Source organism: Mustela lutreola, chromosome 9 (genome assembly GCF_030435805.1).
Source record: "Mustela lutreola isolate mMusLut2 chromosome 9, mMusLut2.pri, whole genome shotgun sequence".
Lineage (NCBI taxonomy): Eukaryota > Metazoa > Chordata > Mammalia > Carnivora > Mustelidae > Mustela > Mustela lutreola.
Window position 1 is genome coordinate 31298204 of NC_081298.1, and position 20155 is coordinate 31318358.

At 38.0% G+C, this 20155-nt stretch overlaps 1 protein-coding gene across 5 annotated transcripts in view; it reads right to left on the reverse strand.

The window, feature by feature from the left end:
• Window positions 1-434: 434 nt before the first annotated feature.
• Window positions 435-20155, reverse strand: part of GPCPD1 (glycerophosphocholine phosphodiesterase 1) — a 54053-nt gene continuing 34332 nt past the window's right edge. For 3 of the 5 annotated variants that reach the window (XM_059133890.1, XM_059133891.1, XM_059133892.1), the window contains exons 13-20: window positions 18516-18593; window positions 17787-17826; window positions 15378-15439; window positions 12810-12875; window positions 10937-11073; window positions 10303-10438; window positions 9620-9780; window positions 435-3853 (exon numbers count right to left, since the gene is read on the reverse strand). In XM_059133890.1, the coding sequence (XP_058989873.1) occupies window positions 3664-3853; window positions 9620-9780; window positions 10303-10438; window positions 10937-11073; window positions 12810-12875; window positions 15378-15439; window positions 17787-17826; window positions 18516-18593 (870 nt within the window). In that variant the 3' untranslated portion in view covers window positions 435-3663. Of the gene's footprint in view, window positions 3854-5072; window positions 5145-9619; window positions 9781-10302; window positions 10439-10936; window positions 11074-12809; window positions 12876-15377; window positions 15440-17786; window positions 17827-18515; window positions 18594-20155 lie in introns of all 5 variants that reach the window. The other 2 variants (XM_059133895.1, XM_059133894.1) reach the window with 2 other exon arrangements.

Consider the following 20155-nt stretch of genomic DNA (forward strand, 5'->3'; position numbering starts at 1 on the left):
CAGAATGTGGTCAGCTGTGAAGAGGAAGTGCCAAGGCACAAAGGGCAGTGCCGCTCCACCAGGGCTAATGAGACAGCCGGCCCACAGGTCACCTGAGTCCGACCCGAGGCAGCACATCTCGCACTCCCAGACCACCAGCTGCGGGATTTAGGTGTATCAGCCCAGGGAGGGCCAGCCAGGCCTGCGGGAGAAACCAGACCTCACCTTCCATTGGGTCCCACAGTTGTCCTCATTCAGCACGGAGCAGAAAATTGGTTTACGGTAACCTGTCTGTGACCTTAAACAACTGGGGCAGAGAGGGAACTCCATGAGTGTACATGCAGACACACATGCACACGCATGCACACGAGCACACACACTCCAGACGACATAGCCAAGCAGGCCATACAAAACTGTATGCAGACTGTGAAACAATCTGAGTGAGGAAACTAGGATCGTTGCCACCGCCATTTATTTGTCTAGTTCACCTAAGGAGAGAACATGATAGCAGTGCTAGAAATGCAAAGAAGTCCCTGCCCTTAAGGGGCTTACAATCTTAGGGAAATAGAACAGGCACATAAAAAGACCGTAAGAAAGCACATGCTAACAAATGCCACAAGAATTCAGAAGGCAGCGTAGTTTAAGAACAAGGGGTTAGGAATCACAAAACCCAGTTTTAGTCCCAACCTGGTCAGTCAGTTAACTTCCCTGGGTTTAGTAGCCCAGCTGCAAAATGAAGTTGTGAGATTGAGAGGCCATAAGCATTTGTTTGCATCATGATTCTGATCAAAAGCTGAGCCAAGTTTTATGGAGGTGGTGGCACCTGAGCTGGACACAGAGGGAAGACAGAGAAGGCATTTCGGACAAGGAAAGCGGTACTGAGGTAGGTGTAAGCGTGGGGTTTGGAGGGGCGAAAACACAAGGGACGGTGGGAGTGGTGAGGTAATGGGTGGCTGTGGTAGCCCTTAGGCACTACCGACACAGGAATGAACTGTATTCCTCAAATTTACATCTAGTCAGTTACAGTACATAATTCCAGAGGGTAGAAAACACCAGAGAACAATGGCGGCATTTTATCGAACATTGCACTCGATTTCCAGAAAATATAAAATGATTTTAACATTATACCTCTACATTTAAAATTGACATCAACAAACTGTTCCAACGGTCAAAAAATGTAAACCAAAGTTTACATTCTTAGTAAACATAATTAAATCTCTTAATTCAAAAGGACATTTGATACAAATTATATTATCCCAACAATTCCAACATTTATTCTCTACCGTGTTACACACACTGTGGAAATAGCGAGTAAGACGAATTCCCTGCCCTGGAAAACGCCCGCAGCCTGGTAGGTGAGCCGAACAACGCCATCTACTTAGAATGTGCTAGGACACAAGGCATGATCAAGGTACAAGCATACGGCTATGGAGTAAGAGATGGATTCACACCCTTCTGCATAACTTCCAGCAAGAACTTCAGAGAGGCTGATGGCTCAGGAGAAAGGAGTGAGTGTGGCAGGGAGTGTCTGTGGGGAGGAGAGGGCTTCCAGGCAGAGGACACATGGCCACAGACAGGGCATAGTGTAGGAGCATGGCATGGCCAGGGCCTACCATGGGTATAATGTGGCCAGAGCAGAGTGTACAGGGCAACAGTTAGTGATAAGGAAGCCTAGACTCAGTCCTATAGCAATGGGGAGCTACTGCTATGCTTTAACTGTCTGCTAACCCTGGTTTGCAAGGTTGGGAAGGGACAGGAAAGAAAGGGAGCAGTGAGGTTCTGTCTGGGGCATAAGCAGTCCTTGTAAGTTCTTTGCAGCAAATTACACTGCTCAGGAAACTCCTCCCCCTCCCCATCACCTCTCCTCTCCTTTAATGATCTGTGAGTTTTCAACATGGAAGCTGCATTGCCACTGGATGGAAAGGCAGAGGGGAAGAGAGCAAACAAACAAGATCAGAAACGTACACCTATGGCTAATCAAGTTACCATAAGGTAATGGTCACTGTATTGTACAAAGGTCTACAAAGAAAATGAATTCCTTTTTAGTAGTTTTCTAAAACTGCCTAACTCACACCAAAGCATGGGAAAATCTCGTTCAACATGAGAAAAGTATATAGAACACTTGCAGAAGACTGCATTTCCTAAACTCTTCCATTAAATAATGGTGTTATAGCCCAACACCACAGGAGTTCAAAGCCTGTCTTCACACAATTAAGACTAAACCACAATTGCATTGTTTGGCTTTAAAAAAAAAAAAATACAACGTGTAATTCCAAGTCTTAGGTTCTCAGCTAGTACTAAAATATGAAAATGCATGAATAAGTTGCCTAGTGAAGAACATGCAGTAAAAAGTAGATGCAAATAAACCATCACTTTAGGGTAGGATTCCAATTCTTAAATTCCAATTTCTCATAATAATAGTATAGAATCAATTCTATAAAAGTAATACCTTCTTGAAATTTTGTTTTATAAGGAAGAAAATAAATCTGTATATTTTATTTAACATACATTCTTAAGTTACAGTTATGCCAAAACAATCAGCATGTAATGAAAGAAACCTTAGTATAATCCTAAAAACACGCATATACATTTAGAAGGCTCTTCTAAAATTTCTAAATAAATTACATGCCTCATATACATTAACCAATAAAGAATACCAATATGAGAATTCAGGACATTTATTTTTCTGCATGGAGATTTAACTACTGTACAACACACACACACAACAAACCCACAAAGCAACGGTGTGTAATAGGTAGTGAGAGACACTTAAAATAAGCATACTGAAAATGCCTACAAACAGGCTTTTTTCTTTTTTTTTAGCGACAAAATATTTTCAGTCCTTGACACCTTCTCACACTCACCTAGCACCACAGATGCAAGGACTTACAGTAAACGCGTACAATTTCATGCTTACAACCTAAAGCATGCACTCAATAGAATTTATACATTATGATCTACTCTATTAACTATGTAGACATACTTCTACTATTTTATACATTAAATTACCCTGCAGCATTTTAACATTTATGCAAAACAATTTTTTGAAAGACTTATGAAACAAGTTTTCAAGGATCACCTCCAGGCTGTTTACACAGGCATTGGTTTGGTTAAGTGGGAGAATGGCAGCAGCCTCATGGTTCATACTGAATGGAAATGTTGTCTGTGCATGTCAATCCATGTAAAAAATACATATGTACATCGATGGCACAAAGATTTGTGCAGTTGGAATCACCAGTGCAAATGCATGCATTTGAGGTACTTATTTTTTCCATGGTCAGGTATAATTATGCATAGTCATGTTCCCCAAGTGCTAAGTGTTTCAGACCTGATCAAATGAAAGCTGTAAGAACTGTAAATATATTTATATAGTTAATTTCAAAGCACTATGCTTTTAATGAACACCTGTTTAACATTATATGTTTATATATTTCGTTTAATATGTTTGCCAACCAATAAATTTTCTCATTGGAAAGAGACTGACTGGTAATTATACCTGGCCAAGTGATTTAAATAGCATACTTGAAATTCGAGCAAGAAGTGTAGTGAAAAGAGTAAAATACTTCATTATTGCTTCAGTGGACTGAGAAACCTAGAAGGCGTAGATAAGACGATGCTCGACGATGAAAAGGGAATACCCAGAACAGTGGTGCATGCCCCCAAATGGCCTCTGTCCAATAAGAACTAAGCACTCTCAATATTATCGATGCCGTTGGCATCCACATGAATATCAGGCTCCCCACACAGAGATGAGGGAACAAAGCGGCTAACAGTGGGACACAAACAGCTCTTAAGCTCTGGCAATTCTTGCTTCAGGCGTTCCAACTGCTCCACTTGGAATATATTTGGCTGTTCAGGCATCCAATCATATATCCTATGATGAAACAAACACAAAACACAAAAAATAGTATAATTTTATGGTTTACGTAAGATCCGCCTGCCTTAACCTTTTCAGGGCAATCTGATTACAGAATGCCTGGAATATCCATTGTACAAGAGCCCACCCCCCTTTTTAAAGATGAAAGTTATCAGGTTCAGTTTAAAAATAACTTCTCTTCCATCTTTCCAACAACAAAGAATAGCAGCATTTCCTTTTGTGCCCATAATGAAAAAGAACGGATTACAAAGCAACTGAATCAGAAAATGAAATAAACCTGTAGTTTACTAGTGATTGATTCGTCAGGTATCTTCTCTCCAAGCCAAGCACCCGGCAATGCCGCATTTTACCGATGGGAAGCCAATAAGAGGCAGGGTTGGAATTCATACCCAGGTGTGACTTCAAAGCACTGAAGATCTGGACTGTGAGAACTGTCCTAAAGTTGTGCAGCCTAGGCCAAGGTACCTCTAGTTGAAAGGCCAGAAAAAGTCCCATGTGACAACAGCAGCACTGCACTGCCCATCAGCAGAGAGAGGATGGCCTTTCAGGCCTAAATGTGAGGGCCAGGCAACTCATGCTACAACAGAGGTCGTTGTGACATCATAGTAGGAAAGAATTTCTAAGAGAGTGAGAAGTGACCTCTGGGTCAAGATATCAGACCAAAATCAGAAGCAACTATGCATTCTCTGTATATCCCATTAAAAAGAAAATAAAAGGATTTAAAAAGAATCCATGCGTATGGGGGAAAAAAAAAAAGAGACATACAGCAACAAAATTTTGGAAGCTGGAAAACAGATGCATAAATAATAACAAAGTGTTTCAGTTAGCAGAACATAAAAGGCCACAAGCCAGTAGTGGAAAACATGAAAAGGCTGAGTTAAAAGCAGCACCAGATTCCCCTAGAACTGGGGAAAGAGGGGGGTGGCAACTAAAACAGGGAGGATGAGTAAAGGCTCTTGAGCAGCATTAAGCATCTCCCTTCCTTCTAACTTCCTGCCATGAAGGCTGCCTGGCACCCCGCTCCCCCACTTAGGTTGATTTGATTTCGAGAGCTTAACAGAAAACCTCTTGGAATGGAGGACTAGAAGACCAGGTGAGTGAGGGTTTGGGCGTTTTACAAAAGCCACCAGCACCAGGGGAATTAGAGACAGTCCATACATATAACACATGCAAAATTCAGAGACATGCCCTCCCTTCCCCAGCTCTCTTCCCTTACCTGAATCCCAAGAACCCTGGGAGCCAGATCTGGGTCCTCTAGGTAGTTTATATAGACTCTTCTGTGAGGAATCTGGTCAGCCAAAAAGTAAAGTTCTGAATCTACTGACAGCAGAACTATGACCAAACAGGCCACCCAGATCACCCCTCAGTGAACTCCAAGTTAACAAGCCCCATTCACACATTCAGGAGCCTCCAACAAGTATTTAGATCCCAGTTTCTTACCATGAGAAGGAACCAAGGATTTCCCAACAACCGAGGAAAGCTTCTAACATGTAAGATAGTGAGTCAAAGAGAAAAAAATTCCAAAGACACAAAAGAAGTCCTTGATGCCTTCACAGAAATAGTTCACTGAACCAAAACAGGATGTTATATGTAGAAGAAAAAAGCATTCAGAGAAAAAAGACAGTTCTTAAAATTGAAGACAGAAAAAACGCAATAGAATGGTGGATGATAAGGTTGGCAAAATCTTTCCAAGTAGAGCAAAAAGACAAAGATAGGAAATAGAAAACATAAGAATTAGAAGTCTGGTCCAAGAGTGAATAGTATGTAAACTAAAGGATTTCTATAACGAGCGGGAGAGAGGGAGAACCCAGAAAAACAGAAGAGACAAAAATCAAACGATAATTCACAAAATCTCTGTGTCTTCAAAGACACATATCAACAGATTAAATGGGCTGCTGTGTGCCCAGCACAAGGGATGGAAGGAGACCCACACCAAGATCCATCTCTATGAAATTTTATAACACTAGTGACAAAAAGATGACTCTGTAAGCTTCCAGATAGGAAACAAAGAAATCACATGTGCAGGAACAAGTCAACATAGTTCACACTCCTCAATAGTAACACCGAAACTGTGAATGTGACAGAAATGCTTTTAAAATTCTAAAAGAAAATTATTCCTAACACGAAATTTTATGCCCAGCCACAATACTTCCAGGCACACAAGACCAAACATTTACTTCCATGTCTTCCTTTCTCAAGAAGATACTAAAGGATGTGTTCCATAAAAATGACAGGAAAGGGGAAAGATCAGGACTACAGTTGATGGGAGCTCTGACACAGGAGCAGTAGGGGAGCAGTCTTCACTCAGTATGACAGCAGTACCCAAAGAAGTCAGTGAGTCTAGGAGCAGTCTGAGTAAAAGGGAAGGCGTGTGTGGGACTACCATCACTCCAAGAGGGCCAATGCCACTGGACCAGCATTGTACCCTAAGGACAGAGCGCCCTACCAGGCCTGATTCCGAATCCTACTTACACATGGCTTAACCATGTGTTGATGATAATAAACTGTCAGGCAGACAGTTTGTTATGCACTGGCCTCCTCCTGAGAACTGGTAGCAGGCTACAATGGGTACAGAACCAAGGGATACAGAACCATCCACTCCACAGGACCATAATCCTTACATACTCTTCCAATACATGACCCACAGACACCTTACAATGGAATGGGTTGGTTGCAAAACAACTTTGAAAGTTAAGACTAGCATTTAAAAACATGAAGGCCAGTGGCAAAATGGACTAGCATTTCAAAAGTACACATACAAACAGAAAATGTCCGAGGGCCATTATTTTTAAAATTCTGTTTCAGGTACTTACTTGTAGATATACCTATCAATGTGTGCACCTTGTCATAATGTAGAATGCATTTCTAGCTGGGTTGGGTCAAGAAGGTTTGAAAATCATTGGCCTAGAGAAACTCTACATGTTTTCTAGAAGGCCTGGTTCAACAATGTTTACAGCAAACACTGCAAAAGCAAAAACCTGGCAACTCCCTAAATGTTCTCATAAAGAATAAATTGTAATAGAGACATAGCCATGAGTATTATATAACCACAAAGATGAACAAATTATAGGTATATACAACAAATAGATTAATTTTAAGAATATTACCACAAGTGAGAAAAAAGTACAAATAAAGTTTAAAGATAGTATATTATTTAGTGATAGAAACAGAATTTAAAATTTTTACAAAGAGAATAATAATCTGATAAGCAGTTTTATCTGAGGGAGGAGAGAAGGAATTGGATTAGGGAGAGGTATATGGGAGACCTCAAATCTAATGATAACATTCTTTACTTTAAATGGGGGTGTTTGCTACTGGATTTATTTTTTAATCATTTGAGCACAGTAATTTTTTTAATAAAAAGAGGAAACACTGCCTAATTACTGAGGCAGTATTTTCCCCGTACCAAAATGAGACAACAACCAGTTGAGAAAGGTAAATTTAAAGGTCATCTTACTCTTTATCACAAATGCAAAAATTCCAAATATCAGCATCAAAACATAATGTACCATAAAACCATGATTAAATGTAAAATCTATATGGTACTGACTTTGGAAAGAAGAGAAAAAATCAGTTTTGATCAACTAAAACACCCACTCTCATCAACAATTTCCCCAACGTAAAAGAGATCAAAGGCTCCAAAATCATGATCGTTCAAAACCCTCCCTGTTATGTCTAGATTTGACAATAAGAAAAATAATAGCATAACCACATTATGTGCCAAAAGAAATAGCTAAAAAAAACCCATTAGGGTGGGGCACTTGGGTGGCTCATTTGGTTAAGCGTGATTTTGGCTTAGGTCATAACCTCGGGTCATGAGACAGGTTCCACACACTGGACAAGAGTTTGCTTAAGACGTCCTCTCCCTATGCCCCCCAACTCCATGCCTGCATGTGATGCACACTCTCTCTCTCTCAGTAAAAAACATTCAGGCACAAGAACTCAGCTAAAAACAATGAAAAGGATAGGCATAGGGAACTGCTGGTTTTTATTGTAAACCTTGCATATACACACACTTCTTTAATTAAAACATTTAAAAAAACCCCAAACTTTTGCAGGTAAACACAACCCTAACAGACCGTAGCAGAAGCCCTGTCCTAGGCTATTTCCTCAATGGCTTCCACACCTTTGACACAGTCCTGCCCTGAGTCACACTATTGCTTCTGCCTAAAACTCAAATCCTGTCAAAGCAAACGGCCACTCTCAAAATCCAAATCCAGGCTTCCTCTTTGAAATTATTCTTACTGACCCAGGCCAGAAAGAGCTCACTTTCTTCAGGGCCTTTAATATCGCAAAGCATCTTCCTGTTCTCCATTACACATCACAATTTGGTTCCAACCAAGTAAGGCCCTTCAAAGGATCTGTCTCACAAACTGTTTTCTTGCCTGAATATACTTGCAAATCATTCCTTCCTCTTCCTCCAAGAAAAATATTCAAAAATTTTGCTAAAGCCAGCACTTCTTTCAAATGGTTACTGCAAAAATTTTATCTTCTTTTAATTAGTTGGAAGGGTCTATCATAAGTGATATTAACTACACAGGACAAACAGTAAAGTGAACTAAATTCAGGGAAAGTATTTTTAAAAGCAGGCCTGTAAGAATTTCATCACTTATTCTTTATATGATGTTGCTCAAGTATTACAAAGCCTACTAATCCCTTAACAGACTAAATGACATCCCTCCTAACCCAAACTTTCTTTATATTAAGAAATCTTTTAATCTCTCAGATCAGTGGCTCTCAAATTTCTATCATAAACACCTAGGGAACTTATTAAAAAAGGAAAAAACTTTTGTTCAACAAATATTTGAGCCCCTACTGCATGCCACACATTGTTCTAACTTTTGGAGATACAGAAGTGAACAAAACAGGCAAAGAGCCTGTCCTCGTGGAGCTTATGTTTGTGTGGGTATGTTGGGGTAGGAGATGGAGAAAGAAAGATGTCAATCAGCTCACGTGGGGCCTTGAAAGGACCTTGGATTTTACTCTAGGTGACAAAGAGAACTGTGGGAGAGTTTTAAGCAGTAACAGGATCTGACTTCAGTTAGAACAGGCTCCCCTCTGGCTGCCGCGCTGGGAACAGAGAGCAAGGAGGCGTAGATAAAGGAGTGGATGGTAAGCAGACAGACTTCAATAAGCCACATGAGAAATGAGCTTCTTAGCAGACAGTGATAGTAGTAAATATGGTGAGTGCATACATTCAGGTTATATTCTGAAGACAGAATCAAAAAGATTCTGTCCGACTGGTTTTAGAGTATGAGTTTAAGATGAGAGCCACAAAAGACTCCCAGGATTTGGAATGAGAAACCAGAAAGACAGAGTTGTCATTTATATTGAAATCGGGAAGTCTATAGAAAGGTTAGGTATTTATAGCTGGATATAAAAGTTTAGGCAGTCAGGGGAAAGACAAAAAGGTTGGAGGTTAAAAAAAAAAAAAAATTTTAAGAATAAAGGTATGAAAAGACACAGAACTGGATGAGATCCCCAAGAAAGTTGGTGTGGAGAGGTATGGGGGAGATAGCCCCCCAACCCTCAAGAGGACACTACATCTGATATAGAGCCCAGTTATCCAAATGTTTAATAAGCTTCCCACATGGCTGTGTTACACTCCAGAGTTTGAAAAATTCCACTGACAAATGTTAAGATAAACCTCAAGCTGAACTACAGAATTTTAACTTAACTAAGTTTAATATTATTTTTAATTTTATAAAACAACTATTTTTTTTTTCTAACAATCCATAGAAACTTTTCATGAAAAACAAATACCTATCATAAATTAGACCATTAACTCCAAGTTCCTTCAGTTTCTTTCTGTTTTCGGGATCATTGGTATCATCACCCCAGCAGAATATGACTAGTCCCTTAGCTTTTGCCTCCTGAATATAGGACGGGTTTCTGAGCAGGTCTTCAGTATGAGCATTGATCCCCTAAAAGAAGAAAAATTAGTTACTCATGAAAAAATAACTAACTGCAAATGCTAAATGGTCATAATCTACATCAGTGTTCCCCAAAGTAGAGTGAGTAGAGAAAAAAAAGTTAGAACTTTAAATTTCGGAAAATAAATTGGAAGAAAAACTTCTAACATATTTTTTCAGTCCAGCCATTTTAGATGATTCATAAAATACACTCAGAAATCTACAAAAACTCACCAAAACCCAATATTAAATGTCAACCGAACTAACCTTAAAAAAAAAAAAAGACTGAAAGAAAAAAAAAAAACCTATAAAAATTTACTTGACCTAGGCCAGAAAGAAAATATTTTGTTGCTCATTTAACTGCTTTTCAGTCTGAGATCTAATATCCTTATTTAAGCTCTCAGCTTGTTATAAGAGTGTCAAAACTAACCACTTAGATGTGTAAAATAACATGAAAATATATTTACTACTGCTCTCAGACATTTCTTTAAAAAAAAAAAAAGTAAAAGAAAAAAAAAAGCAAGCATAACTTACTAGGAGGTTTTCAAACTGTGCAAAGCTCATTGCAATGGGGGTTGTCCGAGATCTGAGGTCCATGAGTTCAGGGTAAATATCAGATTTTCCTTGAGTCAGAAATAATATAGGGTATTTGTTCTGCTTCTGCCGAACCCTAAAAAAGACAATTTAAAAATACTTTTCTCATCAGAGAGATAATTCTAATATATTGTTTTAGAATTTTAGGAAACTCTAAAAATATAAAGAAACCACCTCCCCCAAAAGAGCATAATCCCATTATTGAGATATAATCACCATTAACATGTATTACACCTGTCAATCAGAAAGAAAGATTTTAAACCATTCTATACAAGAGCTGAAAGATTCTCAGAATGGGCAATAAGAAAGCCTTTGAAGGCTTATGAGTTCATAAGGAAGATGTTACATGCCTATAAAATGAAACACAGGGTGTGAGGTACTAGGATCCAGTGGGTGTAGAGTCCATTGGAGGAGTTGGGAGGGCATCCTATACCTAAAGGGATGTGAAAACATATGTAACCTAAGAGGTCAAGTCAAGGGTGAAGTCTGGGCAACCTTCCTACCTTCAACCACAATCTTTGTACCCTAAATCCCAGCTACTATCTAAGGGTGAAAAAACTGAATTATTACTCACATTGTGCAAATATCTGCATCAAATGAAGAAAACACTATTCTCCTCTTCCCAGAATTTTCTAAGACAGTTTTCAAAATTATATCCAAAAACAGATTCATGTCAAAATACGTTGATAAGTTACCATCCCACATTCCATCCTATGTAGAAGAAATAGGAAAACAAAAGTCATTAGATACCCTAGAATCATAGTGCCAGAAAAAATTCTTGAGATCACCTAATCTAACTCTTACTTTACCTGTGGAAATCAAAGGCCTTAGAAGATTAAGTAACTTGCCCAAGACCACACAGCTACTTAGTGATTGTGCAGCTGTTGTAATTCAGGTAAAGACACATATACAAAGTGATTATACCATCAATAAACTTTTGCTTTAATAAAGTTAACAAAATAAAAGCTAAAACTCTGGAACTCTGCACTCTAATAAAATATTAGAATAAATTAATATTAAAAATATTAAAAATATTTTTATATGGGGTGCCTGGATGGCTCAGTCGGTTAAACATCTGACTTTGGCTCAGGTCATGATCTCAGGGTGCTAGGATGGAGCCCTGCATCAGGCTCTCTGCTCAGCGGGGAGTCTGCTTCTCCCAAACTATCCCCACCCATGTTCATACTCTATCTCAAATAAATAAATAACATCTTTTTAAAAAATAAAATATTTATATAATCTTCATGAACTGTAAGACAAAAGGACTTCATTTGTTAATTCATTACCAAAAAACCCAGGTAACTTTTTTTTTTTTTTTTTTAAAGTAGGCTTCATACCCAGTGTGGAGCCCCGAAAAGGCTTATAGTCATGGCCTAGAGATCAAGATCCGAGTTGAGATCAAGAGTTGGATGCTCAACCAACTGAGCCTCCCAGGTGCCCCCCACAACAAAATCCAGGTAATTACTAATCACTAAATTAAAAGCTTCATTCTTTGGCTCTTAAAGTCATATGAAGTACCCTTAACAAATAATAAAAATATTCTCTAAATACAGCTGAGACACTAAGAGCCCTGCTGATATTCAAATATTAGATGTTTTATATACCAGTCATTAAAATAATCCTAAAAGCTCAGAAAACTAAAAATCACCTATTAAGAAAAATCACTTACAATGTTAACTGGGACCAGGTTATCATAAACAGCTACTTAGAAAGCAAGATTTGAGGGCAGTTATAGAGTATTCTGACAAAGGAAATCCAGGATATTGCTCTGACTGCCTAGTCACACCTGAATTAAACCCTTTCAGCAACCCCCAGGCCCAAGAACCCTCTTCCCATGCATCCCAACCATTTATACATATCCCCATTGATATATTCAACAGTTAATTGTTTTTTTCAACTATACTGTAAGTTCCAAGAAGGTAAGGTTTATTATTTGTTCACAACTTGAACCCAGCACCCACAAAATGCCTCACTTTCAATATAAACTTTTGAACAAAAAAAAGACTAAATCTGGGAATGATTTATAACACACCTACGGAAATTTCTTTTCTTGGTTAACTATTACTATCTACTACTGCCACCTAACAGGACACTGCTTAGGGAATTATTTAAAATATATATTTAGATGGAGAATAAGAAAACAAAAACTAATCAGTTATAAAGTTAACAGCCCAGTTTTCACATTCATTTTATAAGTGTATTCAGAATAATCCATATTAATGTTCACACAAGACACATGTAAACTGAAATTTACACTATGATACATTCATCATTACTTTTAAGTACTCATATATAGTATAAGGATAAAGGGTGCTTTATTGAAAAGGTCCAATAATGTTGGGAGAAGCCACAGTAAGATTTCAGCTTTACTTTTCCATTAAAACAAGGAGATGGGAATAAATGCATTTAAAGAAATGAGGGGGAGAGAGGAAGAGGGCATTACTTACCCTCTGTTGGCAGATCCATTTTATTTCTATGTTAAACCCTACATCTTCTGGCAAAGACTCTAAAACCTAGAGTTTTATTTGTTGGAGGTGAATTTTGTTTTGTTTTTGGTGAGATGAACAGAATAAGAGAAGAAAAAAAAGGAAAAGAGAATTATTACAAAATGCTACCTATAGTAAAACATATCACTAAGTATGGATAAAATGTTTTGTGCCTTCAGCAGAAACCACTATCTTTTCTCATACCCAAACTGACATCCTGGTTGATCATTAAGTCAAATAAGAAAGTCGACAGAAATTAAACAACAAAAGCAGCAATTTCGGGCTGTGTCAGTGATGGCAGATGCACTACCATCAAAAGGTGTATCTTTTACCTCAAATGCTTCCACCAGCATAGCTCTGGGGTCTACACCAACCCACTGCATGGAAAGTACAGCACCTAAAACTGTGTACTCAATTTCATGTGGAGCTTTTTGACTTTGTTCTCTGATACCTTTAGCCTTATTTTATTTAATGTACCTATCACGTTTTTACTGGACTAATGCAACATTAGAAAAATAAGGACAATAGTATATGTTAGTGTTGAGAGTGCTAAACATCAAATTTACTAAGATTCTCCTTTAAATCGAGACTTTTAGGGGCACCCAGGTGCCTCAGTCTGTTAAGCATCCGACTCCTGATTTCAGCTCAGATCAAGACCTTAGGGTTGTGAAATTGAGCCCTGAGTAGGGCTCTATGCTGAGCCTGAGCCTGCTTAAGATTCTCTTCCTCCCTCTGCTCTTCCTCCCCCAACCCACCTTGAGCACTCTCTTTACCTCTCTTAAAAATAAACAGATTTTGGGGTGCCTGGGTGGCTCAGTGGGTAAAGCCGCTGCCTTCGGCTCAGGTCATGATCTCAGGGTCCTGGGATCGAGTCCCACATCGGGCTCTCTGCTCGGCAGGGAGCCTGCTTCCCCCTCTCTCTCTGCCTGCCTCTCTGCCTACTTGTGCTCTCTCTGTGTGTCAAATAAATTAAAAAGATAAATAAATAAATACACAGATTTTATTTGGTCTTTTTGGTTTTAAAATTTCTGTGATTAAATTATAGTGACAGTGCCAAAGTACATGAACAAAAGTGTGTTTAAGGTATTTGGCTAAGTAAATGTTAAACCGTTAATACACTTTTTTTTTTTTTTTTAAGATTTTGTTTATTTATTTGACCGACACAGATCACAAGCAGGTAGAGAGGCGGGCTGAGAGAGGGGGGGGGAAGCAGGCTCCCCGCCGAGCAGAGCCCAATGTGTGGCTTGATCCCAGGACCCTGGGATCATGACCAGAGCCGAAGGCAGATGCTTTAACCCACTAAGCCACCCAGGCTCCCCAATACACATTTTTTTTAAAAGTTGTTTTTAATCACAAGTCTAGGAATCAAGAGATTTTTCAGAACCAAATGATTTCACATTTTTGAACCAGAAGGAATGATGTTACTTGGCTGGGCATCATAAAAATCTGGAAAATTATTCCAATCATGTTTTACGAGCTCTCTTACAGCTTCTTTTCTGTTGTGTAAATAATCATGATGAACTGTTGCCTAAGACATCTAGTGTACCTGACATCATCAGAAAAAGGCAATGGAGAAGAAAAGAAGTTAGAGATGGAGCCAGTAGGAAAGAAAGCAGACCCAGCATGAGCAAGGAGAGCCTGGCATCCACAGGGACTTGATTGATACTGGTCAGCAGATTCCTGTATGAATTGTGTCTAGTTTTAAAATCTTTGTAATAGTATTTGTTATACTTTTTCAAGTGAATTCTTGAAATTTGTGTCTCATTTTGAGTAATGAGGGTAGTTATTTTCTTTGGCTGGAGAATCTCATTTCTCTCTAAAAGCTAAGGAACAGTTTGTTTGTTTTCCAAGTTTTTATTTAATTAAGTAAGCTCTACACCACCCAAATGGGGCTCGAACTCACAATCCCAAAATCAAGAAATCACATGCTCCTCTGATTGAGCCAGCCAGGTGCCCCAGGGCAGTTTTAAATATTGTAAAAATGGGACGCCTGGGTGGCTCAGCTGGTTGGACAACTGCCTTCGGCTCAGGTCATGATCCCGGGGTCCCGGGATAGAGTCCTGCATCGGGCTCCCAGCTCCACGGGGAGTCTGCTTCTCTCTCTGACCTTCTCCTCACTCATGCTCTCTCTTACTGTCTCTCTCTCAAATAAATAAATAAAACCTTTTAAAAAATAAATAAATAAATAAATAAATGAATGGATGAATAAATATTGTAAAAATGCTCTCTTACCATCACCAGTCCCTCCCACCCCTTCTTCTGTGCCCTCTATTTCTTGTTTATATACAGAAATATGTGAATTTCCCATTCTTATCAAATTAACCCATTGAGATGAAGATTTTTATTCATTTGGGCAGAGAAATTAATCTTAAAAAAAAGTAGCATACATACACCATACAAAAATATATCTTCTCTAAAAATGCTATCTTTGACACAGTCTTTTTAGTGTCCATCTAAGAGACCAAATAACTGATTCGGTTACAACAGAATTAATGAGACAGTTTTTGCTAGTTTCCCTAAGGAACTTACCATCTTAAGAGAAGGAAACGGCTGATTTTCAGAAAAAGAATTTTCTTCCTCAACCACAGATTCTGAAAATTAAAATTATAAAAACTCAGTAGATAGGATACTATTTTATCACTAAGATCTTATCCTAAACTCTCAGGACAAAAAAAAAAAAAAAAAGAGAGAGAGAGAGAGAGAGATGTAAAGGTAATTATGAGATTCCTTCATATGCAGTATTTTTGAAGGAAATAAGCATCCTTTATGAAAACTAGTTTACCACATTTCATAGTAACACCAAGTTTGAGGCCCCAACAGTTGAGTACTTTCTTACAGACACTGTAATACTACGTTTTACAAAGTAGTCACCAGCAGTAATTCATTATTTCTCAATGGAATTAAAAGCTGTGTCCTGGGGCACCTGGGTGGCTCAGTGGGTTAAAGCCTCTGCTTTTGGCTCAGGTCATGATCCCAGGGTCCTGGGATGGAGCCCCGCATCAGGCTTTCTGCTCAGCAGGGAGCCTGCTTCCTCTTCTCTCTCTGCCTGCCTCTCTGCATACTTGTGATCTCTGTCTGTCAAATGAATAAATAAAATCTTTTAAAAATAAAAAAATATTAAAAAAATAAATAAATAAAATAAAAGCTGTGTCCTTGTGCTAAGGCTTCTTTTTGAAATATTAAAATCAGCTCAGAAGTTAGAAATTAAGAGAATATAAAGAAAAGTTAAAACTGTGCTTTTGTTACACTACCATTTAATTAAAAATAGATTATATCTCAAGACACCTAAGAATTTTTTTCCAAGAGGGAAAAAAATAATTGATATCAATTTTTTTTCTTTTGTTAAGAAAAAAAAGCCCTGTGTATTACAAAGACTAAAGTCATATAAAAATTTCCAAGTAAATAAGTAAGAGTAAAAATAATAAATAACATTCATTTTGTTATTAACAGTCGTGAAATAGCTACAAAGCCTACAAAGTCCTATCAGTGCTCTGGGGATAACCCCTGGAGTCTTTAACACTTTACAATATCTTCACAAAGTCATTCCAACCACCCTGTTACCACAATTGCAGATAAATATCTAACGAGCACCTACTACATACAGAGCATTATAAGTGTCTTGGGAAATACAAAAACATGTTTTCCACCCTAGAGAGATTTATATTCTAGTTGAAGAGACAGGACATATATAGAATAAAGTGTTAAAAAAAAGGAGGAGCCATTCACAGTTGCCAAACTGTGGAAAGAACCAAGATGCCCTTCGACAAACGAATGGATGAAGAAGATATGGTCCAAATTGCAATGGAGTCCATATATACAATGGAGTATTATGCCTCCATCAGAAAAAATAAATACCCAATTTTTATATCAATGTGGATGGGACTGGAAGAGATCATGCTGAGTGAAATAAGTCAAGCAGAGGGTCAATTATCATATGGTTTCACCTATTTGTGGAGCATAAGGAATAACACAGAGGACATGGGGAGATGGGAAAGGAGAAGTGAGTTGGGGGAAATTGGAGGGGGAGATGATCCATGAGAGACTGTGGACTCTGAGAAACAAACTGAGGGTTTTGGAAGGGAGGGGGGTGGGAGGTTGGGTGAGCCTGGTGGTGGGTATTACGGAGGGCACATATTGCATGGAACACTGGGTATGGTGCATAAAGAATGAATTCTGGAACACTGAAAAGAAATTTTAAAAAAATTTAAAATTAAAAAAAAAAAAAAGGAGTCATTAAACCTCAAATGAATGGCACAAACTATGAAGTTCTATGAGAGTGCCAAGTAAAGTACAATCACAAAGGGATTTTATAGGCAGGACAAGTTTCAGGGAAACTGAGGAACAAAGTGGTTAAAGTAAAGTAACCTGCCCAAGGTCACAGCTGGTAAATGTCAGAGTTGGATTCAAACTCCTGGCTCTAGGGCCAGCTTTCATACTTTATATATCGTCCACTTTGTTCTTGGGTTAAGAATCTTTGGAAAAGGGGGGCCTGGGTGGCTCAGATGGTTAAGCCTCAGCTTTTGGCTCGGGTCATGATCCCAGGGTCCTGCTTGGCAGGGAGCCTGCTTCTTCCTCTCTCTCTACTGCTCCCCCTGCTCATGCTCTCTCTCTGTCAAATAAATAAAATCTTTAAAAATATATATTGGGGAAAAAAAAGAACATTTAGAAAAAATGATAGGTACAAAATTACAGAGAGCTTTGATCATCAAGCTAAGAAAACTCCTAAAAGTAAAAACTCGTAATTATTAAAAACATGACATAAATGCATCTGAAAATGAATATATGTAAAGACTTCATGTCTATAAAATGATTTAGACAGCCCAATATTATATTCATTAAAATGACCAAGGGTATGTTAAAAGAAAAAGAAAAAAAGAAGGAAATACCATATACATGTTAACTATGAAATGAAAATGGTGCCTCCATATTGGTACATACCTTTCAGATCTTTAGATTTTAGAGCAGTCACATGAGCGAGCTAGAAAACACACACACACAAACATAAAATGCAAGAAAAAAAGCCTTAGTTTATGAAGATATGGTTAACAGAACTATAACTTGAAAAGCTAGTAAGAAAACCATAAAATGTAGACTTAATCAGTTTAGTAAGAATAATCACTAATCACTACATATATTTTACATGTGCACACATACATCTAAGATCATGATCAAATACCCAAATAGGGAAGAATATAAAAATTCTTAAGAAACTCTTTATACTCAACCAACCATTTATATAGGTATCTAGTGAAAACAGGAAGAGTAATCGTATAAAATTACATGGTATAAAAAACATGCATACAAAGATCCTAGTAATGGAAGTATAAAAACCAAGGAGAGCATAAAAGGTCAACTGTAACAGTTCTATAAAGAAGAGCTAATGCACACCAGAGGCAACCTAGGACTGGATGAGAAGGGTCAGCCCCTATGGTCTACACACAGACTTACAGCCTAGCCTCTTCACATATGCAAAATCAGTGGGGTCTGTGGAAACTGTTAAAGACAGATGGAGTAGCACAAACCCATTCTTCCTACTAGAACAGAGAACCAAGCATACAGTCTACTGATGCTGAATATATAGTCATCTCCATGCAGAAAGAGAACATAAACAAGGTATAAATCATTCTAAAACTAAAAGATCATTTTCATTTTATGTATCATTACTACCTTTAACAACTGGAGTTGGTCAAATGTTAATTCCTTTACTGGAATTTCAAATAATTCAACTGGATCAGCATCAAATTTCTAAAAAGAAAATAAAGAGAAAAATAGGCCTCAAATTATTACTGAATATTTAACCCTAGACAGGCCTAACATCCCAACATAGTGAATGATGAGAACAAATGTTCAGAGCCCACAGGAAGCCCATGCAGAGGAGCCCCTCTTAAAAAACAAACATCCAAAGGGGCACGTGTACTCGAATGTTTATAGCAGCAATGTCCACAATAGCCAAACTATGGAAAGAACCTAGATGTCCATCAACAGATGAATGGATCAAGAAGATGTGGTATATATACACAATGGAATACTATGCAGCCATCAAAAGAAATGAAATCTTGCCATTTGCGACAACATGGATGGAACTAGAGCGTATCATGCTTAGCGAAATAAGTCAAGCGGAGAAAGACAACTATCATATGATCTCCCTGATATGAGGAAGTGGTGATGCAACATGGGGGCTTAAGTGGGTACGAGAAGAATAAATGAAAGAAGATGGGATTGGGAGGGAGACAAACCATAAGTGACTCTTAATCTCACAAAACAAACTGAGGGTTGCTGGGGGGAGGGGGTTTGGGAGAACGGGGTGGTATTATGGACATTGGGGAGGGTGCGTGTTTTGGTGAGTGCTGTGAAGTGTGTAAACCTGGTGATTCACAGACCTGTACCCCTGGGGATAAAAATATATGTTTATAAAAAATAAAAAATTATATTAAAAAAAAAAGAAAAAACAAACAAACAAACAAACAAACAAAACACCTTCCAGCTCTTAAATTCTGGTTTTTGTTTTTGATGTAGGTGGGAGCGCCTGGAAGAAAAAAGCAGCTGGGAGGAGGCTAGGGCCCTGCAAACATACTGATCCAGGAATCAGTCATTTCCCTACTTCCTGTCATACTGCTGACATTGTGACATATGCATATCCATGCTACATGACCAGGCAATCAACATGTACAAGTACTATACAAAGATTAATTTCTGTCAATAAGTTTCTAAACTTTTCTAAACCTTTTAAACTTAAGTTTGGTTTAAAAACAGCCACATTTTTTCAATGGTCGTGGAAAAAAAAAAAGTCTGTTTGACTTAAGTAGTAATACTTAACAGGAACTCTAATCTATTACAAATGTTTTCCCCATGAAAAAACCCGTTTTATGAGTTTACTACCATATCAAACATCACACTATTTAGGCACCCCTACCTTAAGAAAATGCATTAATGGACCACCAATAAATCATCAATCCAACAAATATGCTAAAATCTACTACATTTATATTCGTCCACATACATATGGTATAAACCTGTACATATGGCTCTTCTAGAAGACACACAAGAAACTGTTAAGAGTAAGGGAGTGTGACCAAAGACAAAGGGGAAAGGAAGACTTATTTTTCATTTCATAATCTTCTTCAGTTTTATAATGTACATGAATTGATTTTGTTAAGGAAAATAGCAGCTTGAAAATTAAAACTAAAAATACATATAATTTTTTACTTTCATTCTCTAAGTCATCCAGATTCAACCTAAGAACAAGATAAAGTCTGGTGAAAACAGGATCAGTAACACTTTTCCATTAACTCTCATAGGTTTTTTGA